Consider the following 21,031-nt stretch of genomic DNA (forward strand, 5'->3'; position numbering starts at 1 on the left):
TAGTATCACACTATCTTAACTACCTATAGGGTACATTATACTACCACACTATCTTAACTACCTATAGGGTACATTATACTATCACACTATCTTAACTACCTATAGGGTACATTATAGTACCACACTATCTTAACTACCTATAGGGTACATTATACTATCACACTATCTTAACTACCTATAGGGTACATTATACTATCACACTATCTTAACTACTTATAGGGTACATTATAGTATCACACTATCTTAACTACCTATAGGGTACATTATACTATCACACTATCTTAACTACCTATAGGGTACATTATAGTACCACACTATTATAACTACCTATAGGGTACATTATACTATCACACTATCTTAACTACCTATAGGGTACATTATACTATCAGACTATCTTAACGACCTATAGGATACATTATACTATCAGACTATCTTAACTACCTATAGGGTACATTATACTTTCACACTATCTTAACTACCTATAGGGTACATTATACTATCACACTATCTTAACTACCCATAGGGTACATTATACTATCCACTCCACTGCATCTATCGAGCCTGAGTTTTTGTTGGTATTGTGTAGGCTACCATCAGTTTTCCCTTTCATTCAAATGTATGTACATTTCTACCACTTACTTGGGATTAATGACACCTTAAACAAGTAAACAAATAACACAACTTAATTTTAGGGGCTGTTCTTACTTATATGAGCCACTCTGAGTCTGATCACTTGTCTGAAGGGGCGTCCTGCCATCTAGCCTGGGTCAAATCACTCTACTTCCACATGTCTGCATGCCCTTGACTTTTTTTTCTACCCAAATTAAAAATGACAAGAAACAGGTTATAGAAATAGACTTTTTCATTTCTATTCTGTTGCTTGGGCAGCAGCTTTAGCCCAAGTTCTCAATTTCACAAATCCACCAGAAAAAGACTATTCACATGTTACGAACTAAATATCAAAAATTCCCCATAACTCCCAAAGCAAAATAAATCCATTTTAAAATATTAAACGGAGTGTATCCATCCAGTGATTTGTTGCGAGAATGATTTGGAATTGAAACTAATAACTGTGTATTTTGTGATGATACTGAAACTACTGATCATTTATTTTTTCATTGTATGTATTCTGGAGCTTTGTGGCTTCATATACATGACTGGCTTTTCCCAAAAGTTCTCATCTGGGAAACTTCTCTCAAAAGGACATTGTTTATGTTTATGGACTTGTCATGGACAATAACAAAGAGGACTTTCTGCTGAATAACATTCTTATTCTTGGAAAATTGTATTTGCACAAATCCAAGTAAACCTAGGTATAATGTGTTTCATTCTAAGTTTCTTTCTTACATAAAAGCCCTTAAAAATGAATGAAAAACAAAAATGCTTTGAAACTTCTTAGCATAATAGAAAAATATGAATTACAGGTACAGCCCTTAATTTAATGTATTATTATTTTCATGTATCATTTTACATATTTGATCTGTTTTTGTTCTGTATGCACCTTGTCCTTTTACTCTAATGCATGATCTATGAGCCATGTTGTTTGTACATTTGAATTTGTTAAAAAAAAAAAAAAAAAGTTTTGACCCAAGTTTCCTTCCTGTCAGCTTCCTACTGCATGAACACATGAACACATGAACACATGAACACACATTGCATCAGTCAATAGAAACGGGGCCATTTACAGTGTTTATGTTGTCAAGTTTTAAAGGTCTATATCTGGCAAACCCACAGGAAACACCCCAAGAAGGCTGAGGTAGACTTCCGTCTCTGTCACCCACCATGTTAGTCCAATAAGTTGACAGTATTTGAAATGTATCCCAGTTAAACAAGCCAAACCTTCACTAGTGTTACCAGCCAGCTGTCTCTGTAAGGTGTGGCCTTTTGGGGAACCTGTGTCTGGCGGAGTCGAGCGGAGCTGCGTTCTCTTTCTACATCCATCCATGATCCATCCATTACATCCCTGATCCATCCATGATCCATCCCTGGGAGGAGCTGGGAGGAGCTGGTCTGTGTTGTTGTGATGGACAGAGACGAAAGAGGGAGTGTGTGTTAGTTAGCCGCAGCCACAGTGAAGGAGTGAAGGAGAGGAGTCAGTTACCGTCTCAGTGTTCCAGAGAGGAGAGGAGCTGCATTCATGTTCTGACGCTGATTTATGTTACGTCCGTCATTCCGAATAAACGTGCCGGTCGTCATAGCAGAGTTGACCCGATAAATCTGTTACCAACTAGCAGCCAGGCTGGACTAAAGTTAGTGAGCCAAGTCCAGGAAAACTACCAACTACGGTTCGGAGCTGAGAAGCTGGAGAGGTAACACAGCCTACTACTCCATCTCATATCATATCATACCAGAACCAGGTGTTAAGGTTTTTTACTAGTTTTCTATTGGTGCTGCTCTCAAACAAGTGGTAGCCTATAGCAGATTGTAATGGTTATTAATACCCTGGGTCAGATGGTCTGAAATGAACTTTCTTCACTTCCTGCCACTGTAACAGACAAGTCTTTGTTTGTCTGCCACTCAGACATGTTATCTGCCACGTTTGAAGTCTGCGCTAAATGAAGGAATATCATTTTAGATCTGAAGTCATTCAATATTCCATATATTTATCATAAAAAACATGATATGCATGCATGGTAAATAACAGTGTTTGAATGACACTGTAGCTACTGGGGGAGCTCTATATTTGGTGGGAGGGAGGGTAGGCTACTGTACACAGTACTGTACTGTACTCTGTTATTGTCATCTATAGAGGTTATTTGCATAAAAACATACAAGTTAAATTATTATGATTATTTAAATACTTGCTTTGATCAAAACAAATCTTGGTAAGTTGTTATGAAGTTAAACAGGTCATAAATCTCTCTATTATTTACATTATATTGATGTTTAAACATCTCCTACAAACAACTGGATTTATTCAAGTTTCTCGCCTAACTGCCAACGTTACGAACACTCATCCTACTGATTTCAGAACGGATTTGTTGTTCCCAGTGTCGCATTATCAGGGAGAAATAGGGTGCGTCCCTCAGGTTTAGTAGCACCATATTGTTGTTTTCTCTCCACTGTGGCTCCGGTCCAAAACAAACTGAAACATGATACAACGTGCATATGTGTCATTGTAAACGGTGGCATGAGATGCCAAGAAAGCGGACAAGTACTGTTCTCTGTTCCCATCACTAGCATTTCCTCTGCCTGCCAACGTGGCGGGTGTCCCGATGATTTCACCCGCCACTGCCAACAATTAACCCGAGTGGCGGGTGCTAATTTCAGACCCTGCCCCCAAATATATGCAAGATAATGGTAAGTTATATTCAGGTTCATACTTGTATTTTGGGTTTGTACAAGAACATGTTTACATGCTTTAATGTGCTGCAGCACCTCTTTTCACCTCTATCTGAAACACTCTGTCCCAAACCCCCCCTCCTACACCCTCCACCCTCTCCCTACACACTTCCACTCCGTTCGTGTGGAGGGTCCGCCATATTAAGTGCCATTCCAAACTTATTCACGGGGAGTGGAAGTTGTTTATAAAACCCTCCAACAGCCGACTAACCAGCTGCCCTCACTGACGACGTGCAACACCGTTTAGTGTTCGTCATGGAACACGCTCCAATGTCAGTTCCGTGCGACTACCGGTACAAACATTTACTGTAAACTGCTCAAACTGACAGACATTTAATTTATTCTACTTTATTGTCATACAGACGTCAACAACATAAAGTAAGTAGATTGTATTTAGGATCAAATATGCCCTTGTCCAGTCTAGAAAACGGTAGACATGTTCATTAGATTGTATATATATATTTATATATTTTTAATACATGTATTTATACAGAACATTTAAACTAATATTCTTATTCTACACTATTCTTGCATTTTTATAAATGCATGCATTTATATTATTTGCATATATCTTATTTTTCAGCAGTATTATTTGCACTGTTGTTATATATATTTCTTTTTTATATTTTCTTATGATTTCTCTATTTTTATATATTTATATTTATATTCTAGAACGGGAGCAAAACGTAACTCAATTCCCCCCCCCGGGGATCAATAAAGTATTTCTGATTCTGATATGTGTTTCCTTGCAGGAGAGAGGGAAGTTGGTCCCAAAGTGGCTGTAGTATTGATCCCCTCCACCTTAAAGAAGGAGCTTCATTGAGCTGAGAGTGTGACTACAAACGGAGTTCACTCCACCAGGAAGTGGGAGGGTGGAGGGGCCGGATTGGAACTCCTGCCCCGCCTCCCAAAAAGCCCAGTCAACCGAACTAAACTCTTCAGACTCCACTCCAGCTCCACTCTACCTAACATTGTGTGAGGCCGTGCCAAACTAGACGCTAGGCAGGTATTACGCAAATGTGTTACTTAGTGACATCACCACGTTACGGAAGAAAAGGCGGGTCTTCGAACAAGGCGTTTCAGGCAGTTCAGGAGCAGTGTTTCTGTGGGGGAGAGGAACTCCCTTTATTTATTTAAAGCTCTTGTCTGTTTTGACTTGCTGTTTCTACCAAACGCACCCCAAACAAATCAGCAAAACAAATATAGAAGAGCCAGCACTAACAGGAAGTACAAGCACATCTCACTACAGCAGTGTAAGATATACATTCAAGTGACCAAGATTTACCGACATGGCTGTAACAGACGCCTTCTTCTATGGGGTAAGACATATTTAAGAATTGAATGGTAAATTGCTGTAGATGTTCTTCTTTGCTATAGCAGCCACAATCTGATCTAAATCTAATTTTAGGTGTTCAAATGTACATGTGTGTATGTTCAGTTTGCAGTTTCTATAAACTTCAAATAATGGGTGTCATTGTGATCAACAAGTGGTGATTTAGTCTGCTGTCACCTTCCAGTAGCTACAATCTACAGTTTAAGACAGTATAGATGAACTCTTTAACCTTTTCTAAGCCACTGCTGCAGCTTTTATTTAGATTTAGATTTTAAGGTGACAAGCAACATGTAGCTGCTTTCTGTGATTAAGATTAAATTACAAGATTTTTATATTGATCCTCAATTGAGAAACGCAACTCATAAACAAGAGTTGCTTGAATTACTGAACCGTAAAAATGCACCTAAACAGATGTGGGTTTGTTACATCGGGTGCACACCCCGTCTTTCCTGTTCACTCACAAGGGGAACAAGCGAGGAAGAAACTCACTGTAATACATCCTATTATGTTTATCATGAATGGAGCATAATACTGTGGGGGGATATATTCCATTTTTCGAATCACAGGCTTCAAGCATCTTGCAATTCATTTATCATCGCACTGAAGGTAAAAATAATAATTGAACACTAATGGAATTATATCTGTGATTGTTCTATTCTATTCTGTCGCATGCGAAGACATTTTTTCTAGAATTTACGTGAAAATACTGGAGTAACTGCACAGAATGCTTCTAATATTACATTGGAATGCAGTGAAAATATTATGAATGTGTTTGTACATCATCCATATTTCCACATTTGTTTTGGTTTTTTCTTGGTCTTAATGTCATTAATAAATATGGAGAAATGGCACTTTTGGAAAATCTTATTAAAATTGTTTTTTTTTGGACCAGCAGCCATTTAAAGTGATACGTCAGGTTTTAACAGATATAGATAGATATATTAGTATGTAGATATAACATTAATTGTTGATTGGGGGGTAAAAAGTAATTTTAATAGTAGGATATTTTTGGTATATTTGCCTTAAAACGTCTCCTAGTTACCTCTGAAGGGGAAGTGAAAACAATCTGGCCTATAGTGTGTTTCCTGCCTAATAATTTGACTGAGAAAACAGGAACAAAGAACACAATCAGAGTATGCTTTTAAAGCTAAGCTTATGTAATGATTCATTTTTCATTTCATTAGAAAATCAGCTATTAGAATGTAGCCCGAATCATTCAAGTGTGTGTTATTCCACAGCACACAAAGTGATCCTCAAACTGTGATGAGGTCATTAAAATGATAATTTTCCTCTTTATATTTTACAGATGGAGAACATATATTCTGAGAATGACACATACGATTATGAAAACTATACAGAGACTACATTCCTGACGAACTGTGATGCTGAGGAGAGTGGACTGCAGACCTTCCATGCCGTGTTCCAACCCGTGCTGTACAGCTTGTTCTTTCTGCTGGGCGTGGCAGGGAACGGCCTGATGATAACCGTCCTCCTGAGACGTTGGCGCCTCCTGCGCATCACCGAAATCTACCTGCTGCACCTCGCCCTGGCTGACCTCATGCTCCTTTTTACGTTTCCTTTCGATGTAGTCGGCAACGCCACCGGTTGGGTGTTCGGGGTGTTCCTCTGCCAGCTGAAGGGCCTGTTGCAAAATCTTAACCTCCACTGTGGGAGCTTCCTTCTAGCTTGCATTGGGTTCGATCGCTATTTGGCCATCGTTCATGCTATTCCTAGTATGCAAAGTCGACGTCCGAGAACAGTGCACATAACGTGCATTTCATTATGGCTGCTTTGTTTGGGTTTATCAATACCAAATGCTGTGTTTCTCACTGTGAGTGAAGAAGCCATGAACTCATCCAGACTCTCCTGTTCCTATCATCTTTATGGTATGTATGCACACAACTGGGTTTTGACCAATAGGTTCTTTGATCACGTGTTCTTTTTCCTACCTCTGGCCGTCATGACCTACTGTTACACAGCAGTGGCAGTTACTTTGCGCAAAATTAAGAAAAGCCAAGCGAAACGAGGGGCAATTCGACTGGCTTTACTTGTCACGCTGGTCTTTTTCTTCTGTTGGCTACCATATAATATCACCTTACTGATAAGAACCATGGAGGACCTGGGTGTTATCTCATATGAAACCTGTGACATGTACGTCCTACTGGAACCAGCCCTTGTTGTGACGAAAAGCCTGGGTCACTCACACTGTTGCCTGAACCCTTTCTTGTACGCCTTTGTTGGGGTGCGGTTTCGCAATGAGCTAATACAGTTACTTTGTAAATTGGGCTGCAGCCGCATTTGCCTCCCCTTCATCAGAACTCCAGATCACAGTCGACCATCCATGTCTGATGGAGCAACCACCACCAGTACCACACTCATCTAATAAACTCTCATACAACCTCAGCTGTAAATCAAATGCTTCTGTTCTACAGTATTTCACTTGTGGGTGTTCCTGCAACTACGGGCATTTTTAAGTCCCAGCAATGAAATTTTGGATTTTGTTGAAATTTGCAGTGCAACGCTTGATAAATACATACACAGTGTTATTACCCATCTTGACATTAGTAATAATTACTAAATAATGTGATTTAATACAATTTATGAGGCATGTTATGGGTCCAAACACCACTTTTCTTCCTGTGCCACAACCGTGGTTTCAATGTTGAGATACTTAAAATGAGCTGATTCAATAATAATAGGACATTGTTTCAAATTGAATTGTTTCATATACATATTACTTTGCACCATATGATTTTTTATTAAAATGTGCCTGTCCCACACGTCTGAGTCCTTACAGCGACACTGAACAAATACAAACTTTTTTATGGAAACAGAAGTTAGCAAGTGAGCACATGGATGACCGGTTGTGGCCCTCAAGATCAAGAAAAGCAAGGTGAAGATCACCTTTTCTTCTCGAGTGTTTATTGTGTGTCCTCACCATACAGCCTAGCAATTGTGTATTTTGAATGCCTATTTCTCTCCTCAGATGTTTTCAGAATCATCTTGTAGTGCACGGTTTAGCTGTTAAATGAGAAAGTTTGCCACCGCCATTGTGAAATCTGGTGAAAGAACGCCAAGTACCGGTCACATGACCGGAGCACAGCCAATAGGAACGCTCTCTCTCTGAAATGACCTGTGATTGGTCAAAGTCTCCTGTCACGGGCTAGATTTTCTAAAGCCTGAAAACAGAGCCATGATGAGTTGCGGTAACGACATCAGAATTCCAATATCTGTCATAAAAACAACATATTTATATTTTTTGCTAATCAAGACTGACATCTGTGGTTACTGTCTAGAATTTAAAATGTTGTTATTGTAAGAACAAGTGAGGAAAACCATAAAAAATAAACATGTTACAGATTAAAATCTTAATGACTATATCTAATTTTGTGTACCTTTTTATATGTATTACATACTCTGATGGTTCAAATTAAAATTCATAGAGGTTGATTTTTTTTATTTGGGAGAGTTGAAAATGACCATAGTTGCAGAAACACCCTTGTACAGTAATAATGTTATAATTTTATCAGATGTTCTGAAAATATATTACCCATTGCTGCTTTGATTGCATTTAAAAGATGTTTTATTTACCCAGTCAAGAATTGTTTTTTTTATTGTTGGCGGAATCTGTTTTTGCTTGTACTTTAGCTTCAGCTAATTGAATTAAATAAAGATTTCATATATTATACAGCAACCGTGTCCCTTTGTCAGTGTTATCAAACAACAATAATTGACACAATAACCAAAGCTAAAACCACCGTAGAGATCAGCATTATTCTATTTTTAGACTTCTATTAAAACACTGTTATACAGAACAACTGCAAACAATCACAAATTGCATCTTATATACAGCAAGTATATATTATATATATGTCTATATATATATATAATTCCTTTGCACAACAGTTTGGTAGTTGGAGAAAATAAATCAATGATATTAAAACAAATAGAAATTTGAGGCACTCCTCTCCTGACTGCCACTCTGTTCCCACGACAACTACACACATCTTTGAAATATACATATTTTACAGTATTTTAGAAAATGGCTTCAAATTTGTTATTGAACGGTGTTACGGTGCTTTGAAATATTCAATTTGTAATCTGTTGTAATCCAAAACTTGAAGAGTATCACTGACTTATTGTTTTTACAGTTTCTCTTTTCAAATAACTGCGAGAATAACATTAATGAAAAAGTTGGACACAATGGGAAGGTAACCTAGTGGACATGTTTTTTTTTTTTTTTCTTTTTTTACAGTTTATGTGAGCTGGATCAGAACGGCATATTGGCCATACCACCGGGGCCATAGCCAATGGGATTGTCCAGAGACATTCCCCGCTGTCTGAGAGACTGGGGGCCCATCATACCAGACTGTGGGTGGGAAGGGGCCATCATGGGACCCTGAGGGGACATTAGAGGACCCTGGGGCCCAAAGGGATCCCCTGGAATTGACATGCTTCGCTGCTTAGCCTGCATCATCATAATGTTCTGCTGTGCCATCAGATTGTGTGAGTGCTGCTGGGAGGACATCATGCCGGGGTACGGGTTGGAAGGATGGTGGAGAAGGCTGTTCGCCATCATGGCTTGCTGTTGCTGGAGTTGCTGCTGGGGCATCATGCCTGTCCTTCCCATCATATGTCCAGGGGGGCACATGGGGCCCATGCCCCCACCAGAAACCATGCCCCTAGAGCCCCCCTGAGGAATGCCCATGTTTTGGCGGATTCCACCGTGTGAGGGGTGAGGTGGCAGCTGCTGTTCAGCCATCATATTCTGCAGGTTTGCTAAGTGGGGGTTGGATGAAGGGCCGCTGCCGTGTGGAGGGCCAGAAGAAGACAGCTGTTTGAGGAGTTGCTGTGGAGTAGGTTGCTGGGATAGTGGCCCCTGATGTGGATTCTGATGTGGCTCACTCTTGGGGAAATACTGAAGAGTGCTACTGGGCTTATCAGAAGGAATGATGCGGGAAAGATCGAACTCGGGGATCCCCGTGTGACTGGTTCGTATAACTTCACTTAGATCCGGGCCCTCCCCCATGGGCAAAGAGGCAAATGAGTCTGAGGGATGAGAGGGGCGCTGGTGAGGATGACCTTTTCTGAGCAGACTAAGGTGTAACTGCTGAGGTGGTAGGATATCCTCATTAGACTGAGAGAAACTATGTGACATTCCTCCAATAGGTGAGTGCATGGGCCCATGAGGTGGCGGCTGGATGCGAGTGAAGCCTGCCATCTGGTTCTGGGATAACGGCGAAACATTGCAGGGCCCCATTCCGTCAGGTGCACCTCCTCCCATCATGGCAGGATTCATGGCAGGCATGCCCATTTGGTTTGGGGAAGAAAGCACAGGTCCTGAGGCGTCATGGGGCAGGTGTTGCTGACCTTGGCTTACAATGCCCATAGGGCTTTGTGGATCACTGTGGGGGCCAATGGGGCCCTGGGAGACAAGTATCTGGGAGGTCTGGGGGTTCCCCATGTTTCCTGGTGATAAAACAAAGCCAGCATGTGAAAAATCACACTATTAACATTTGAAAATAGACTGCCCATTTGTTCAACCCATACTTATGAAATATTAATTGGAGGCCTATTTATATGTTCAAGCTGCACCACTACACTCTAAGAAATAAAAGTGCTAACTAGAACCATATAGGGTTCTTGGACTTGTCCTCATAGGTCATGCTGTCTAAGCCAATGGTCCACAGAGAAGTCTTGAACTATCATTTCAGAATTTTGAAACTGGTTTTAACACAATTTACTACATTACTCATAGATCTTTATCCACCCTAACGTTAGTTTAACAGGTTAGCCTGGGCCCGTTGGAACCACATCCAGCAAGGCTGACGTGGTGCAGCACAACCCACAACACTCACTGTTCACAATCAAAGTTTTTGGGGGTGCGGGCTGAGAGTGCCCATGCTTTCAACAATCCTTGAAGAGCTCTTTATTACAAAAAGGGTTCTTTGAATGAAAAGGGTTGTTAATGAAACGCTTAGTCTTACTAAGAACTTATAAGAACCCCTGAAGAAGACTTTCTTTAAAAAAGAAAAAAAAGGGTTCTTCAGAAGCAAATGGTTCTGGGTAGAACCTTATGGTGCCTTCAAATGGGGTGGTGTTTACCGTGTTCACGAGAAGAGTCCATATGAACGCCCCCCCAGTTTCTGAAGGCTCGGAGTTCACGAGTTATGACGTGTTTGTTGGCGCTGTCAGAAATGGCGGAGGCCAGGGAAGTTCATTTTTGGATACATAAGTGAATATATTGTAATTTTAGACGTATATTGTTTTTCTTGGTAATATGTCTGAGGAAAATGTTGATATCCGTAACTGACTAATCTTTTTCCTCTGTCATTATTCCTTTGCATTTACTGCATTATGTTACCCACTTGCTAAATTGTTAGCCTCTCTGGCTTCTAGATGCCGACAGTGACGTTAATATTGCCGTTGCTTAGCAGCGGTGTTCTCACGACTTAACCACTTGAATAACAAGCATATCGTGTACACGACTTTCCATGTTGTAAATACGAGCTCACGAGTTCCATTTGAAGGCACCCTTTGCCCCTCAGGAAGAACCCTTTTGGAACCCTTATTTCTAAGAGTGTATAATATGAAGTTTTAGGCTGAGAGAAGGTGTTTATAGGAAAAACAACATAGATCTAAGAATTAACACTTTATTACTCTACTGCTTTCCCCTCTATACACTGCCGAACTGTAAAAGGTGTTTTGTGTCGATGTCACAATGTGTTCTTGTTTCATACCTCCAATGCTGACACCAGATAGAAGAGGTCGATCTGGCAGCATCTCATCATCGGAAGTGGCAATTGTTTTGATTGCATCGTGGTAGAGAGGAGTAGAACTGGGCATGGCATACTTGGACATCTGAGACATGATGAGGGATAAAGGATTCTGAGTTGGAGGGTTATCGGGAGAGGAATTAAATGGCATACTGGGATTCATAGAGCCTGGCTGGCTGATGGGTGTAGAGTTGGAACTCCTGGGGGGAAGTGATTGGCCTGCAAAGAACATGAAAAAGAACTGATTAATGTCACAGCAATGCAAGGAACAGCATTAATGATGATCCTATGTAATCTTGGATTTTGAGTGTACCTGTGTCAGTGGAACTACTTCCTCCATTGCCCACTACCTTCCCACTGATTGGACCACCTGGACTTGGAAGAGCCGTTTTAGGAGACGCCCACCCTGGAGAGCCCACAGCCATGGCAGGGGACTTAAGATGTCCTGGAGAGGCAGACGGAGAGTGCAACCCAAGGTTGGAAGACCCCATTATCTGGGGAGACTTCATGGAAGAAGAGGAAGGAGTCCCAGCGCCAGACGCAGGGGGAAGATTGGGGTGATGCCCTGCAGAGGAGATGTGTGAGGGGGACTTCAGTCCTGGAGCAGAGGGGGAGGGTATAAGAGGAGATGGCTCTTGGTTGAGGGATGGAGATTTGAGCTGATGTGGACGAGGCACTGAAGGAGAGCTCAGGGGGTTGACATTGATTGATAGGTCAGAGGGGTGCCTAGGACCGAGGTCTACTCCCCTGAAGCCTCCAGTCATCGGCATATGACTAAGCCGCGATGTACCTCCCATTTGATTGTGACCTTGCTGGTCAGGCCCAAACATCTCGGGGCCAGGTTGTTGAAGATAGGGCCCTTCCACCTGTCCTCCAGAAAAGGGACCATGATTGGGAAACTGGAAGGGGCCATCAGGTCCTGGAATCATTCCCTTATTTCCTCCTCTTCCATTCTGTGAAGCCCTGATTCGTGAAATCTCTCCAGGGCTAAACATTTCACCTAAATGCCCCCCTACAGCGGGACCTCCTCTAAGCTTCTGAGATAGCATCATCTGCTGTTGTTGCTGAACATTCATCTGTTGGTTCATGTTCATTGTGAGGCTGCTCCCCAGTGGAGAATCCACCAGGTCTCTCATCTGAGGACCCCCTCCAGGAGAGACCATAATGTCCCGCGAACCAGGAAAGTCCATGGGATCACCTCTAGTGGAGGGTGGACCCCGGCCCATTCCCAAATTGTGAAAGTCTGGGCCCCCAGGATTATCCATAATTCTGGAGCCCAGGTTGCCCTGTTGCTGCTGTTTAGCTAATCTCTCAAGTTCGAACCTGGGAAGCCCCTGCATCTGCCGTTTCTCCATGAGGCGAAACATTTCCTCATGTGTTAACAGGTGTTCTTGGTCACCTTGCAAGTGCTGAGGAGGTCCACCAGGGTAGCAACCATGAAAGGGACCTCCACCGCCTATGTTGTTGGGCATATCGTCGAGCCAAATCATCCCTGGCCTGGTGGGCCTTTGGGGTCCTAGACCCTCCACTGATAAAACTCCCCCTTTACTACCAGGGAACCCGCCTCCCCCAGGTGGCCCTCTCTGCATCTGTCCCAGGAACCTTGGGCCGCGGGGTCCCTCTTGGTGCATGTCTATCATTCGTGCATTTCCACCCATTCCTCCTCCCATCATGTTGCCAGGACCCCACTGCTGCTCTCCAGGCTTGCTGTGGTAGGGAGGAGGGGGTCCTCTCATCATCATAGGACCTCCGTGCATGCCAATCTCGGTCATCATTCTAAAGTGCTGTGGATGCGTGGGGGGCTGTATTTCCTGTTGCCGTCTCTTCTCTTGGTAGTATTCTTCTTGAAGTTTCCTCCACGCCATTTGCTCTGGGGTCAGCCCATCTGGTCCAAGTAAGGGACCCATGTCGACCCCGGGTGACAGCTGGTGATGGGGGTGTTGTGGTAGGTTGTGGTGAGAGTCCATTTGGGGGCTGTCAAGGGCAGGTCCAGTGAGGGACTGTGTTTGAGAAATGATGGACTGGAGGGGTTCTTCATATTTCTTCATCCCTCCCATCGGAGCCAAGGCCGCCGACAGCATATTACCGCTACTGCAATTTCCAGAGCTATTAGTACCATTGTCACGGTCCTCGAGAATACCGCTCCTATCAGTATTGTTGTTATTATTTAGGTTGGAGGGGTTATTACCAGCATTGTTGTTGGGGCCTCCTGTGTCTCCAGGGCCTCCACCTGCCCCACTGCGTAGAAGCAGCCTCTCTATGTCTCTCAGTGTCTGCAAAGAGCGCTCCCTGTGTTCCAGCTGTTCTTTGGAAAGACCATCCATGTTCCCTGGGCCACCCCTCTGGCCTGTATCGCCCTGTAGGTGTGCAGAAAGGATGGAGGGACTTCCCGAGGGAGAAACAGTAGCAACGGGAAGAGACATACCCCCTGCACCCTCCCCATCTCCAGTTCCTGGGACTGGGCCTGCGGGTGTGGTCGTGCTCCCTCCCTCTGACCGATGGGCGACGATGTTGTTGTTATTGCTGGAGGCTCCACCAGGTCTGGTCTGAGGGGATTCATTATCGGAGTGTCCTGCTGATGACGGTGTCCCTGCACGATGCAACGGGCCTCCAATGCCTGCAGAGGCTGGTCGCGGAGTTCCACTTTGGGATTTGGGGGTGCCTGTGGGTGGAGAGCTGCTGGAGTTTACCTTCTCAGATAGGTTAGGAAGCTTCCCTGATGGGTGGCCCTGTGGCAGACATAAGGAAAAAAACTAACATTACATTACATAATGTACATTATTGTTACTTTTAAAAGTAGTAATTGTTGTTATTATATTATACAGTGTATCGTCTATTTGTTAATTTGCCAAAACAACACATGCACAGTGCACTTCACTTTCTCAGTACAAGCAGTCACAACAACTGCTAATAGAAACAGGAACAAATATGTACCGGAGACCATAATAGCTAAACAAATTAACCTCACCACATACTTTGCATCTGTGGTTTTACTGTGGAAAAACACTTACACTCAAGATTGCACTCAAACTTGACATTTTGTTTAATTTGCCGCTGAGCTGTGGATGTCTGACCTGTTCCAACTTGGTGCGTGAAACATTTTGCTGGTGAAACAGAAGGATGGAATCGCTCTGTCCCTTCATCACGGCCTCTGCAGCGCTGTCAAACAAATAAGAGCAATATTGCAAATTAAATGTTTACAGCAGTTACGCAATTCAGTGTTGAACTGGAGATCTAAACAAAATAAAAAATAAAATAAAAACATGTGGGTTGGTTAATAGAAGATACAGGCTGTTTCTCATGTCCTTGTCTCCTCGCACCTCTGGCACACCGGCTGTGACCGCGATTGCCTCCTTAATGTTACGGTTCCCTTATAGCATTCTGTTCAAATCTGAAATATTGGCGGATAAGCGTGTGTGATGTGTGTGTGTGTGTGTGTGTGTGTGTGTGTGTGTGTGTGCGTGTGTGTGTGTGTGTGTGTGTGTGAAATCTGACTCCTGCTGCTCTGAGCTGAGACTCCGTACGTAGCAGACACTTTCACTTTCAGGTTGTAGCGTCCGTTGTCCGACTATGTACTGATAACACAGCGCTGGTACGAGAAAATGAACCAAATGGGTTTTATTTCTATAAAACAAGCAAAACGACGGTGGGGGCGGTGGGCAAGTAATGTAATTGGTGTATGCCTGACCACCGTGTAACACCGGTAACACCGACTACCGCGGCAAGCCTAGTTCATATATTGTAATTTTAGTCATATATTGTTTTTCTTTGTAATTTTATAATCTGTCTGAGGAAAATGTTGATACTCCCAACGGCCTCATCTTTTTCCTCTGTCATTATGCCTTTGCATTTACTGCATTATGTTACCGCCTTCCTAGCTTGTTAAATTGTTAGCCTCTGTGGCTTCTAGACACTGACAATAACGTTAATATCGCTGTTGCTTAGCAGCGGTGTTCTCACGACTTAACCACTTGAACGCCAAGCATATCGTGTACAAGACTTCCCATGTTATAAACACGAGCTCGCGGGTTTCATTTGAACACGTTGTGAATTGAATCAGTAATAGTAAATATAGCCTGTAAGTTGTCATGAACACTGTTCTGCTCATCTGACAGAGATCAGAAAATAGAGCGGTATAACAAAACAATGGACAGCTGATGCAGCTGTGCCACAGGTCATATTTAAATGACGTTGCTTTAAAATGACATCTACTATACAAGGATGTCTCCTCGACTCCTCCGTCCTCACATCTCTTCCTCGACTCCTCGCTCGCATCTCCCGCGGGATGAGGGACTAAGACGCGAGGAGAGGAGTCGAGGAAAGGAGCCAAGGATGTACAAACTGGGAAATGGGAAAGGCCTAAAGAAAATCCAGTCACCGCTACTGATGTGAATAATCACCTGCATGTCAGGCCTGCAAATAGTTCTCACCTGTTGGCTAGGCTGGTCGTGAAAACGTACACCACTTGCTGTGAAGGCTGAGGTGGCTCTGCCTTTAGCCCCGGTCCCACAACACATCCCATTACAGGACCTGCAGGTTCAGACACGGGCCCTGCAGACAGGCGATCAGAGAGCCCTTGGATAGGACCTGCCAGCCCCCGCTCTCCTAAGAAAAATCAGCAGCACACCGGTTTAATTTGGTCACAGTGGTATCCTGGTTTATAATTGTTTATAATCGCTACAACATCAAAACACTAGATGGAGCTAAAACACATGTAAAGTCAGTGTCAAATCAGTGGAGAGGAACAGCATAGCACTTTCTCTCAGTGTGTGTGTGCAGGATCTGACAACAGCTACGGATGATTAACAGCTTTAACCTGTAGAAATTGAATGGAGACTGGGCAGAGGATTTCTACATATAATTAATGCGGCCTTCAAAGTTGTGGTCACATTGACACTATTGTTGGTGAGGACTGTGCTGCATTCAGACAACAGCAGCTGGCCATGTGTTCCCCCCCTCTGTGGAGACAGAAAGACTCACGGTGGGTCGCAGTGTGCAGCTTGTCTTCATCTTCCTCTGTGTCGGGTCCAGAGCACCATTCATCTCCACTATATGGCTGCTTCTTCTCCAGAACACAGCGCCGCTTACTGCGCATAACACCCTCTAGAGGATAATACACAAACACACACACACACACATCACCACCTGGACAACAACTGTCATAGTATTGTCCCTTTAAAGCGGCAGTCGGGAACTTTGAGCAATTATGATAAAAACAAAAAAGTAGCCGTTGTGTCCTCCCAGTGCTCAAAAAGACTTCACAGCGCCGAAGGAAAACACCCAGTCAGAGCCACCGGCTGGTGGGCGGTGCTTGGTTTTGGCTCAACTGTTTTCAACATGGCTGCAGGGCCACAAACATTCTCATTTTACATCTAAACAGTACACTACAAGATGTTTCTGGAAACATTTGAGGAGAGAAATAGACATTACAGTAACAGAATATTGATTCATATTTGATCAGCTCTGCTTAGTTTGACCATTTGATCAGAGTTCGGAGTGATTGACAGCTGTTCAGAGACGGCTCGGCTCTGATTAGTTGTTTTTGTTCGGGCATGGTAGAATCTTGCATGCCATTAGGAGCACAGGAGGATGGACATGATGATTTTTTCACATCGCATCTGTCTCATGCACTACTATCAGGATATTTTTATAAAAATAACCATCATATTTGCTCAGGGGCTGCACGGTGGCGCCTCACAGCAAGAGGGTCGCAGGTTCGAATCTTGCTTGGGGCCCTTCTGTGCGGAGTTTGCTTGTTCTCTCCGTGTTAGCGTGGGTGTTTTCCGGCTCCCCCCCACAGCCCAAAGACATGCAGGTTAGGTTCATTGTTGACTCTGAATTGCCCGTAGGTGTGAATGTGACTGTGAATGGTTTCCATTTCTTTACGCGACAAAATAAATGCCATGCATGCTAATCACATCTGCAGATGCAGATGTTTTCAGAAGCATGAACTGAGCCTTCTCAGATGGTGTAATTATGACTTGGTGGATGAACAAGCTGCTGTGCACCAGTGGGTGCAAACAGCTGCAAGAGATACGCAGCAGCTTTTAACATTTCCAGAAGGTAACCTGCAGTAGAAGAGGCGGAACCAACTTCTGACGGCAAACACAACAGTGGGTTTAAACTCCAACTGGTGACGGGAAAGAAAAGTACTCCGGCAATATCCCTGATTACTGTCACATATTTAGAGAAGCTCTATAAACAAATCAGTGACGATTTTTCAGGTTCATTACCAAACATCACTACCTCCCTATAAACACATCAGATGAGCTCGGGCAACCACAGACTTAAAAGATGTGTGAATGTACAATAAGGAACAGTGCTTGAAGTGGAAGAAAATAAGTGCCAATACTCGTCTTATTCACATGTTGGTGTGTGTGTGTGTGTGTGTGTGTGTGTGTATCGGCCAGTATCAGCAGTATCTTGCTCTATTTATTTATACATTATGTATTTAAGCATGTTGTACTGTGTCAGTCATAATAAGTTGTGATTTTATTGCAATTATTATACTTGGGCTATGCATCTTCTATAGTAGGCCTATAATGCTCCAATAATATCACACTGGAACATTCTAGGGTGGTGTGTTTGTATATTTACCCATAGTGTTAATAGTTAAAGTGCTATACTGTGTTATTTGTATCTTATTTGTGTAGTCATAGCTATTTGTGTCTCTCTATAATATATTATAGGATGCCTATGGTCTGGAATCAACAGCAGCCAGGCAGTCAGGCAGGTATGCATGCAGAGCTGAGGTGTGTGAGCTCTTCAGTCAGGATGCTCCTACATATTATATAGAGATGCATTCTGAAGATCTACAGTGAATAAAAGATACTAGGAGATATTGTATAAGAAAAGTTGAAGGTGTTACACTTAAAACTCATTTTTAATGATAATTTTGGACCATTATTATTATTAACATAAAAAACTCCAAAAAAGCTCAAAGACAAAACAGTTGAATAGTAATTTTATTTTTTAGGCTAGGGCTGTCAAAGTTAATGCGATAATAATGCGTTGACGCAAATTTGTTTTAACGCCACCAATTTTTTAACGCATTAACGCCACTTGCGATTTTTAGGTTCAGCCGGACTCGTATGAAAATGTGTATCATATGAAACTAGAAAACCTAAGGAATCCATCGGTACCAACCAGGTCATACTAACTTGTAACAAAGGAGGTTAAATAGCGCTCCAAACTTACGCTAAATTTTGTGAGGAAAAAATGTCATGGCCATTTTCAAAGGGGTCCCTTGACCTCTGACCTCGAAATCAGTGAATGTAAATGGGTTCTATGGGTACCCACGAGTCTCCCCTTTACAGACATGCCCACTTTATGATAATCACATGCAGTTTGGGGGCAAGTCATAGTCAAGTCAGCACACTGACACACTGACAGCTGTTGTTGCCTGTTGGGCTGCGGTTTGCCATGTCATGGTTTGAGCATATTGTTTTATGCTAAATGCAGTACCTGTGAGGGTTTCTGGACAATATCTGTCATTGTTTTGTGTTGTTACTTGATTTCCAATTCTAAATATATACATACATACATTTGAATATTATATTTGCCCACTCCCATGTTGATAATTAAATACTTGACAAATCTCCCTTTAAGGTACATTATGAACAGATAAAAAAAAAGTGTGATTAATTTGCGATTAATCGCAATTAACTACGGACAATCATGAGATTAATTATATACATTTTAATGGATTGACAGCCCTTATTTACATATATCACAGCCTGCGTCTGAACATTTAATTCTTCTGAAAATATTTGCCCTGTAAAAATCATATAATCATCTCAAACTTTTTAAATAATGTTCCATTAATTATATTTGTTCACAATTAAAAATAATTATGACCAACAGTTCACTCGTTATTTTACAAAAGGGACGCGAAGGACGTATTCTATCAATAAATCACAACCCCCTCGTTCACAACCCCCCTCCCCCGTGCCGTTCGTCGGCTCTCCACATAGTTTTTGTGTTCATACGGCTTATGAGGGGCGGCGCAAATATGTTGGCACTGTGTGTATGATTATGAATCTCCCAGAGCATTCGAGAAGTGCCGGTACGCAAGAAAAAGTCATGGTACGCCGAGGAATAAAACGAAGAAGTGCCGGTACTGCGTACTAGGGATGCACCGATACCGGGTCGGATATCGGGCCGATACTGACTCAAATAGCTGGATCGGATATCGTTGACAATGGAGCCGATCTATTAAATTCAATTCTAGGTTTAAATACTATACACATTATATACTGTCATTTTCAATTCCTGTTTCACTTTTGACCAATCTGTTGCTACATTAAAAAGGTTTACACTTGAATTGTAATTCCTGATAATTTTGAATATTTTTTTGCGATGTTGCTGGAGTATGATTTATTATTTAATAATAAATAAGTATTCACCACATTTATATCCATGTATTTATTTGTTACATTTCGTTTTACAAAGTTAGGAAAGCAATGTTTAAGGCAAGCCTGACATTGCCTTACACATTAAAGGACGATCCCAGTCACTTCCACACAGTGAGGCATACAGCTCATTAGTTATACACTGGTATGAGATCGGTACTCGGTATCGGCCAACAACCAAAGCCCAGGTATCGCTATCGGTATCGAGACCGAAAAAGTTGGATTGGTGCATCCCTACTGCGTACCGGTGAGTACCGGCCCACTTCGAGCACTGGTGAGGGAGGAAGGAAGTGTGCAGTGTCAATACAGAGAAACGGACAGCAGAGGGAGGGCTGCTACCTTTACACAGAGAGGCAGTATGAAAGAGCTGACCGTGTCTTCTGTGTTTGATACCAGCATTTAGTGTAACAAGAAACATAGACGCTAAAGAAAAGACGCTGTTCAGACTATTTTTCACCGACTCTCTACAGGTTTCCAAGTTTGGTGGCGGAGGGATTTGAAGTAAAGAGGAGGGAGGCTTGCGTCTCATTTGAATGCACTTTTCTACAAGCACAAATTAGATCACAGGGAACGAGACAGAAAGAGCGTGTGTGGTGTGTGTGTGGGTGTGTGTGTGTGTGTGGGTGTGTGTGTGTGTGTGTGTGTGTGTGTGTGTGTGTGTGTGTGTGTGTGTGGAGGTCAAATGGAGCCAAAAGAGATTTCCCCTCTAATGATCCTCCACCCTATCTTTCATTCTCTCCCTCTTTCAGCCACTGTCGCTCTTTGTGTTGGAACCACACCTCTCCCTCTGAGAGTGCGTGTGTGAGTGTGTGTATTTGTGTGTTTAAAGATGTTCAAGTCATGTACAGGAAGCCCAGATGAGTTTCACAAAATCACTTTGTCATCGACAGTCGTACGCTCACGTGAAACGCTTAAATAAGCAACAGCCAACAAATGCAAATCAAACACTTGGTACTGAGCACAAATATTTACCAAGACACTCTCAAAGGGAACTTTAACTCTTCCCTCCCACTCGCTGCGTCTGCTGCTTTAATAACAACCTCTCTAGGCTTGCTAAGTTTTCGCAACCTCATCTCTCACCTCTCTTCCCTCTGAGCACTACAGAAAGCTAAGATGCTTTTTCATCTGAGATACGTCACTGCAGCGCGGGCACAAACTATCAAAAGCCG

At 42.6% G+C, this 21,031-nt stretch overlaps 2 protein-coding genes and 1 long non-coding RNA gene across 9 annotated transcripts in view; 1 reads left to right on the top strand and 2 right to left on the bottom strand.

Moving 5' to 3' along the window:
* Positions 1-454: 454 nt before the first annotated feature.
* Positions 455-2,250, bottom strand: LOC141770676 (uncharacterized). The gene is made up of 3 exons (XR_012594610.1): positions 2,102-2,250; positions 1,840-2,010; positions 455-814 (listed from the first exon to the last, which is right to left on the bottom strand). It is a non-coding gene; the product is annotated as an uncharacterized LOC141770676 (long non-coding RNA).
* Positions 2,191-8,368, top strand: cxcr5 (chemokine (C-X-C motif) receptor 5). Of its 3 annotated transcripts, none has more exons than XM_074640462.1 (2): positions 2,191-2,309; positions 5,982-8,368. In XM_074640462.1, the coding sequence occupies exon 2, from the start codon at positions 5,982-5,984 to the stop codon at positions 7,056-7,058; it is 1,077 nt and encodes a 358-aa protein (XP_074496563.1). In that variant the 5' UTR covers positions 2,191-2,309; the 3' UTR covers positions 7,059-8,368. The 3 variants fall into 3 exon arrangements, with proteins under 3 accessions (XP_074496563.1, XP_074496562.1, XP_074496561.1); XM_074640461.1 differs by lacking the exon at positions 2,191-2,309 and adding an exon at positions 4,127-4,661; XM_074640460.1 differs by lacking the exon at positions 2,191-2,309 and adding an exon at positions 4,712-5,281.
* Positions 8,369-8,435: 67 nt separating this feature from the next.
* bcl9l (bcl9 like) overlaps positions 8,436-21,031 on the bottom strand; it is a 44,347-nt gene continuing 31,751 nt past the window's right edge. For all 5 annotated transcript variants that reach the window (XM_074640454.1, XM_074640458.1, XM_074640455.1 and 2 more), the window contains 6 exons: positions 16,432-16,554; positions 15,882-16,056; positions 14,526-14,610; positions 11,765-14,180; positions 11,416-11,670; positions 8,436-10,144 (listed from right to left, as the gene is read on the bottom strand). In XM_074640454.1, the coding sequence (XP_074496555.1) occupies positions 8,946-10,144; positions 11,416-11,670; positions 11,765-14,180; positions 14,526-14,610; positions 15,882-16,056; positions 16,432-16,554 (4,253 nt within the window). In that variant the 3' untranslated portion in view covers positions 8,436-8,945. The remainder of the gene's footprint in view (positions 10,145-11,415; positions 11,671-11,764; positions 14,181-14,525; positions 14,611-15,881; positions 16,057-16,431; positions 16,555-21,031) is intronic.

Source organism: Sebastes fasciatus, chromosome 7 (assembly GCF_043250625.1).
Source record: "Sebastes fasciatus isolate fSebFas1 chromosome 7, fSebFas1.pri, whole genome shotgun sequence".
Classification (NCBI taxonomy): Eukaryota; Metazoa; Chordata; class Actinopteri; order Perciformes; family Sebastidae; genus Sebastes; species Sebastes fasciatus.

Coding starts and splice junctions, on each gene's coding strand:
- cxcr5 (XM_074640460.1), top strand. CDS start 5,087: ATGTGGGTTTGTTACATCGGGTGCACACCCCGTCTTTCCTGTTCACTC. Junction 5,282..5,981: donor CATTTATCATCGCACTGAAG/GTAAAAATAATA, acceptor TATATTTTACAG/ATGGAGAACATATATTCTGA.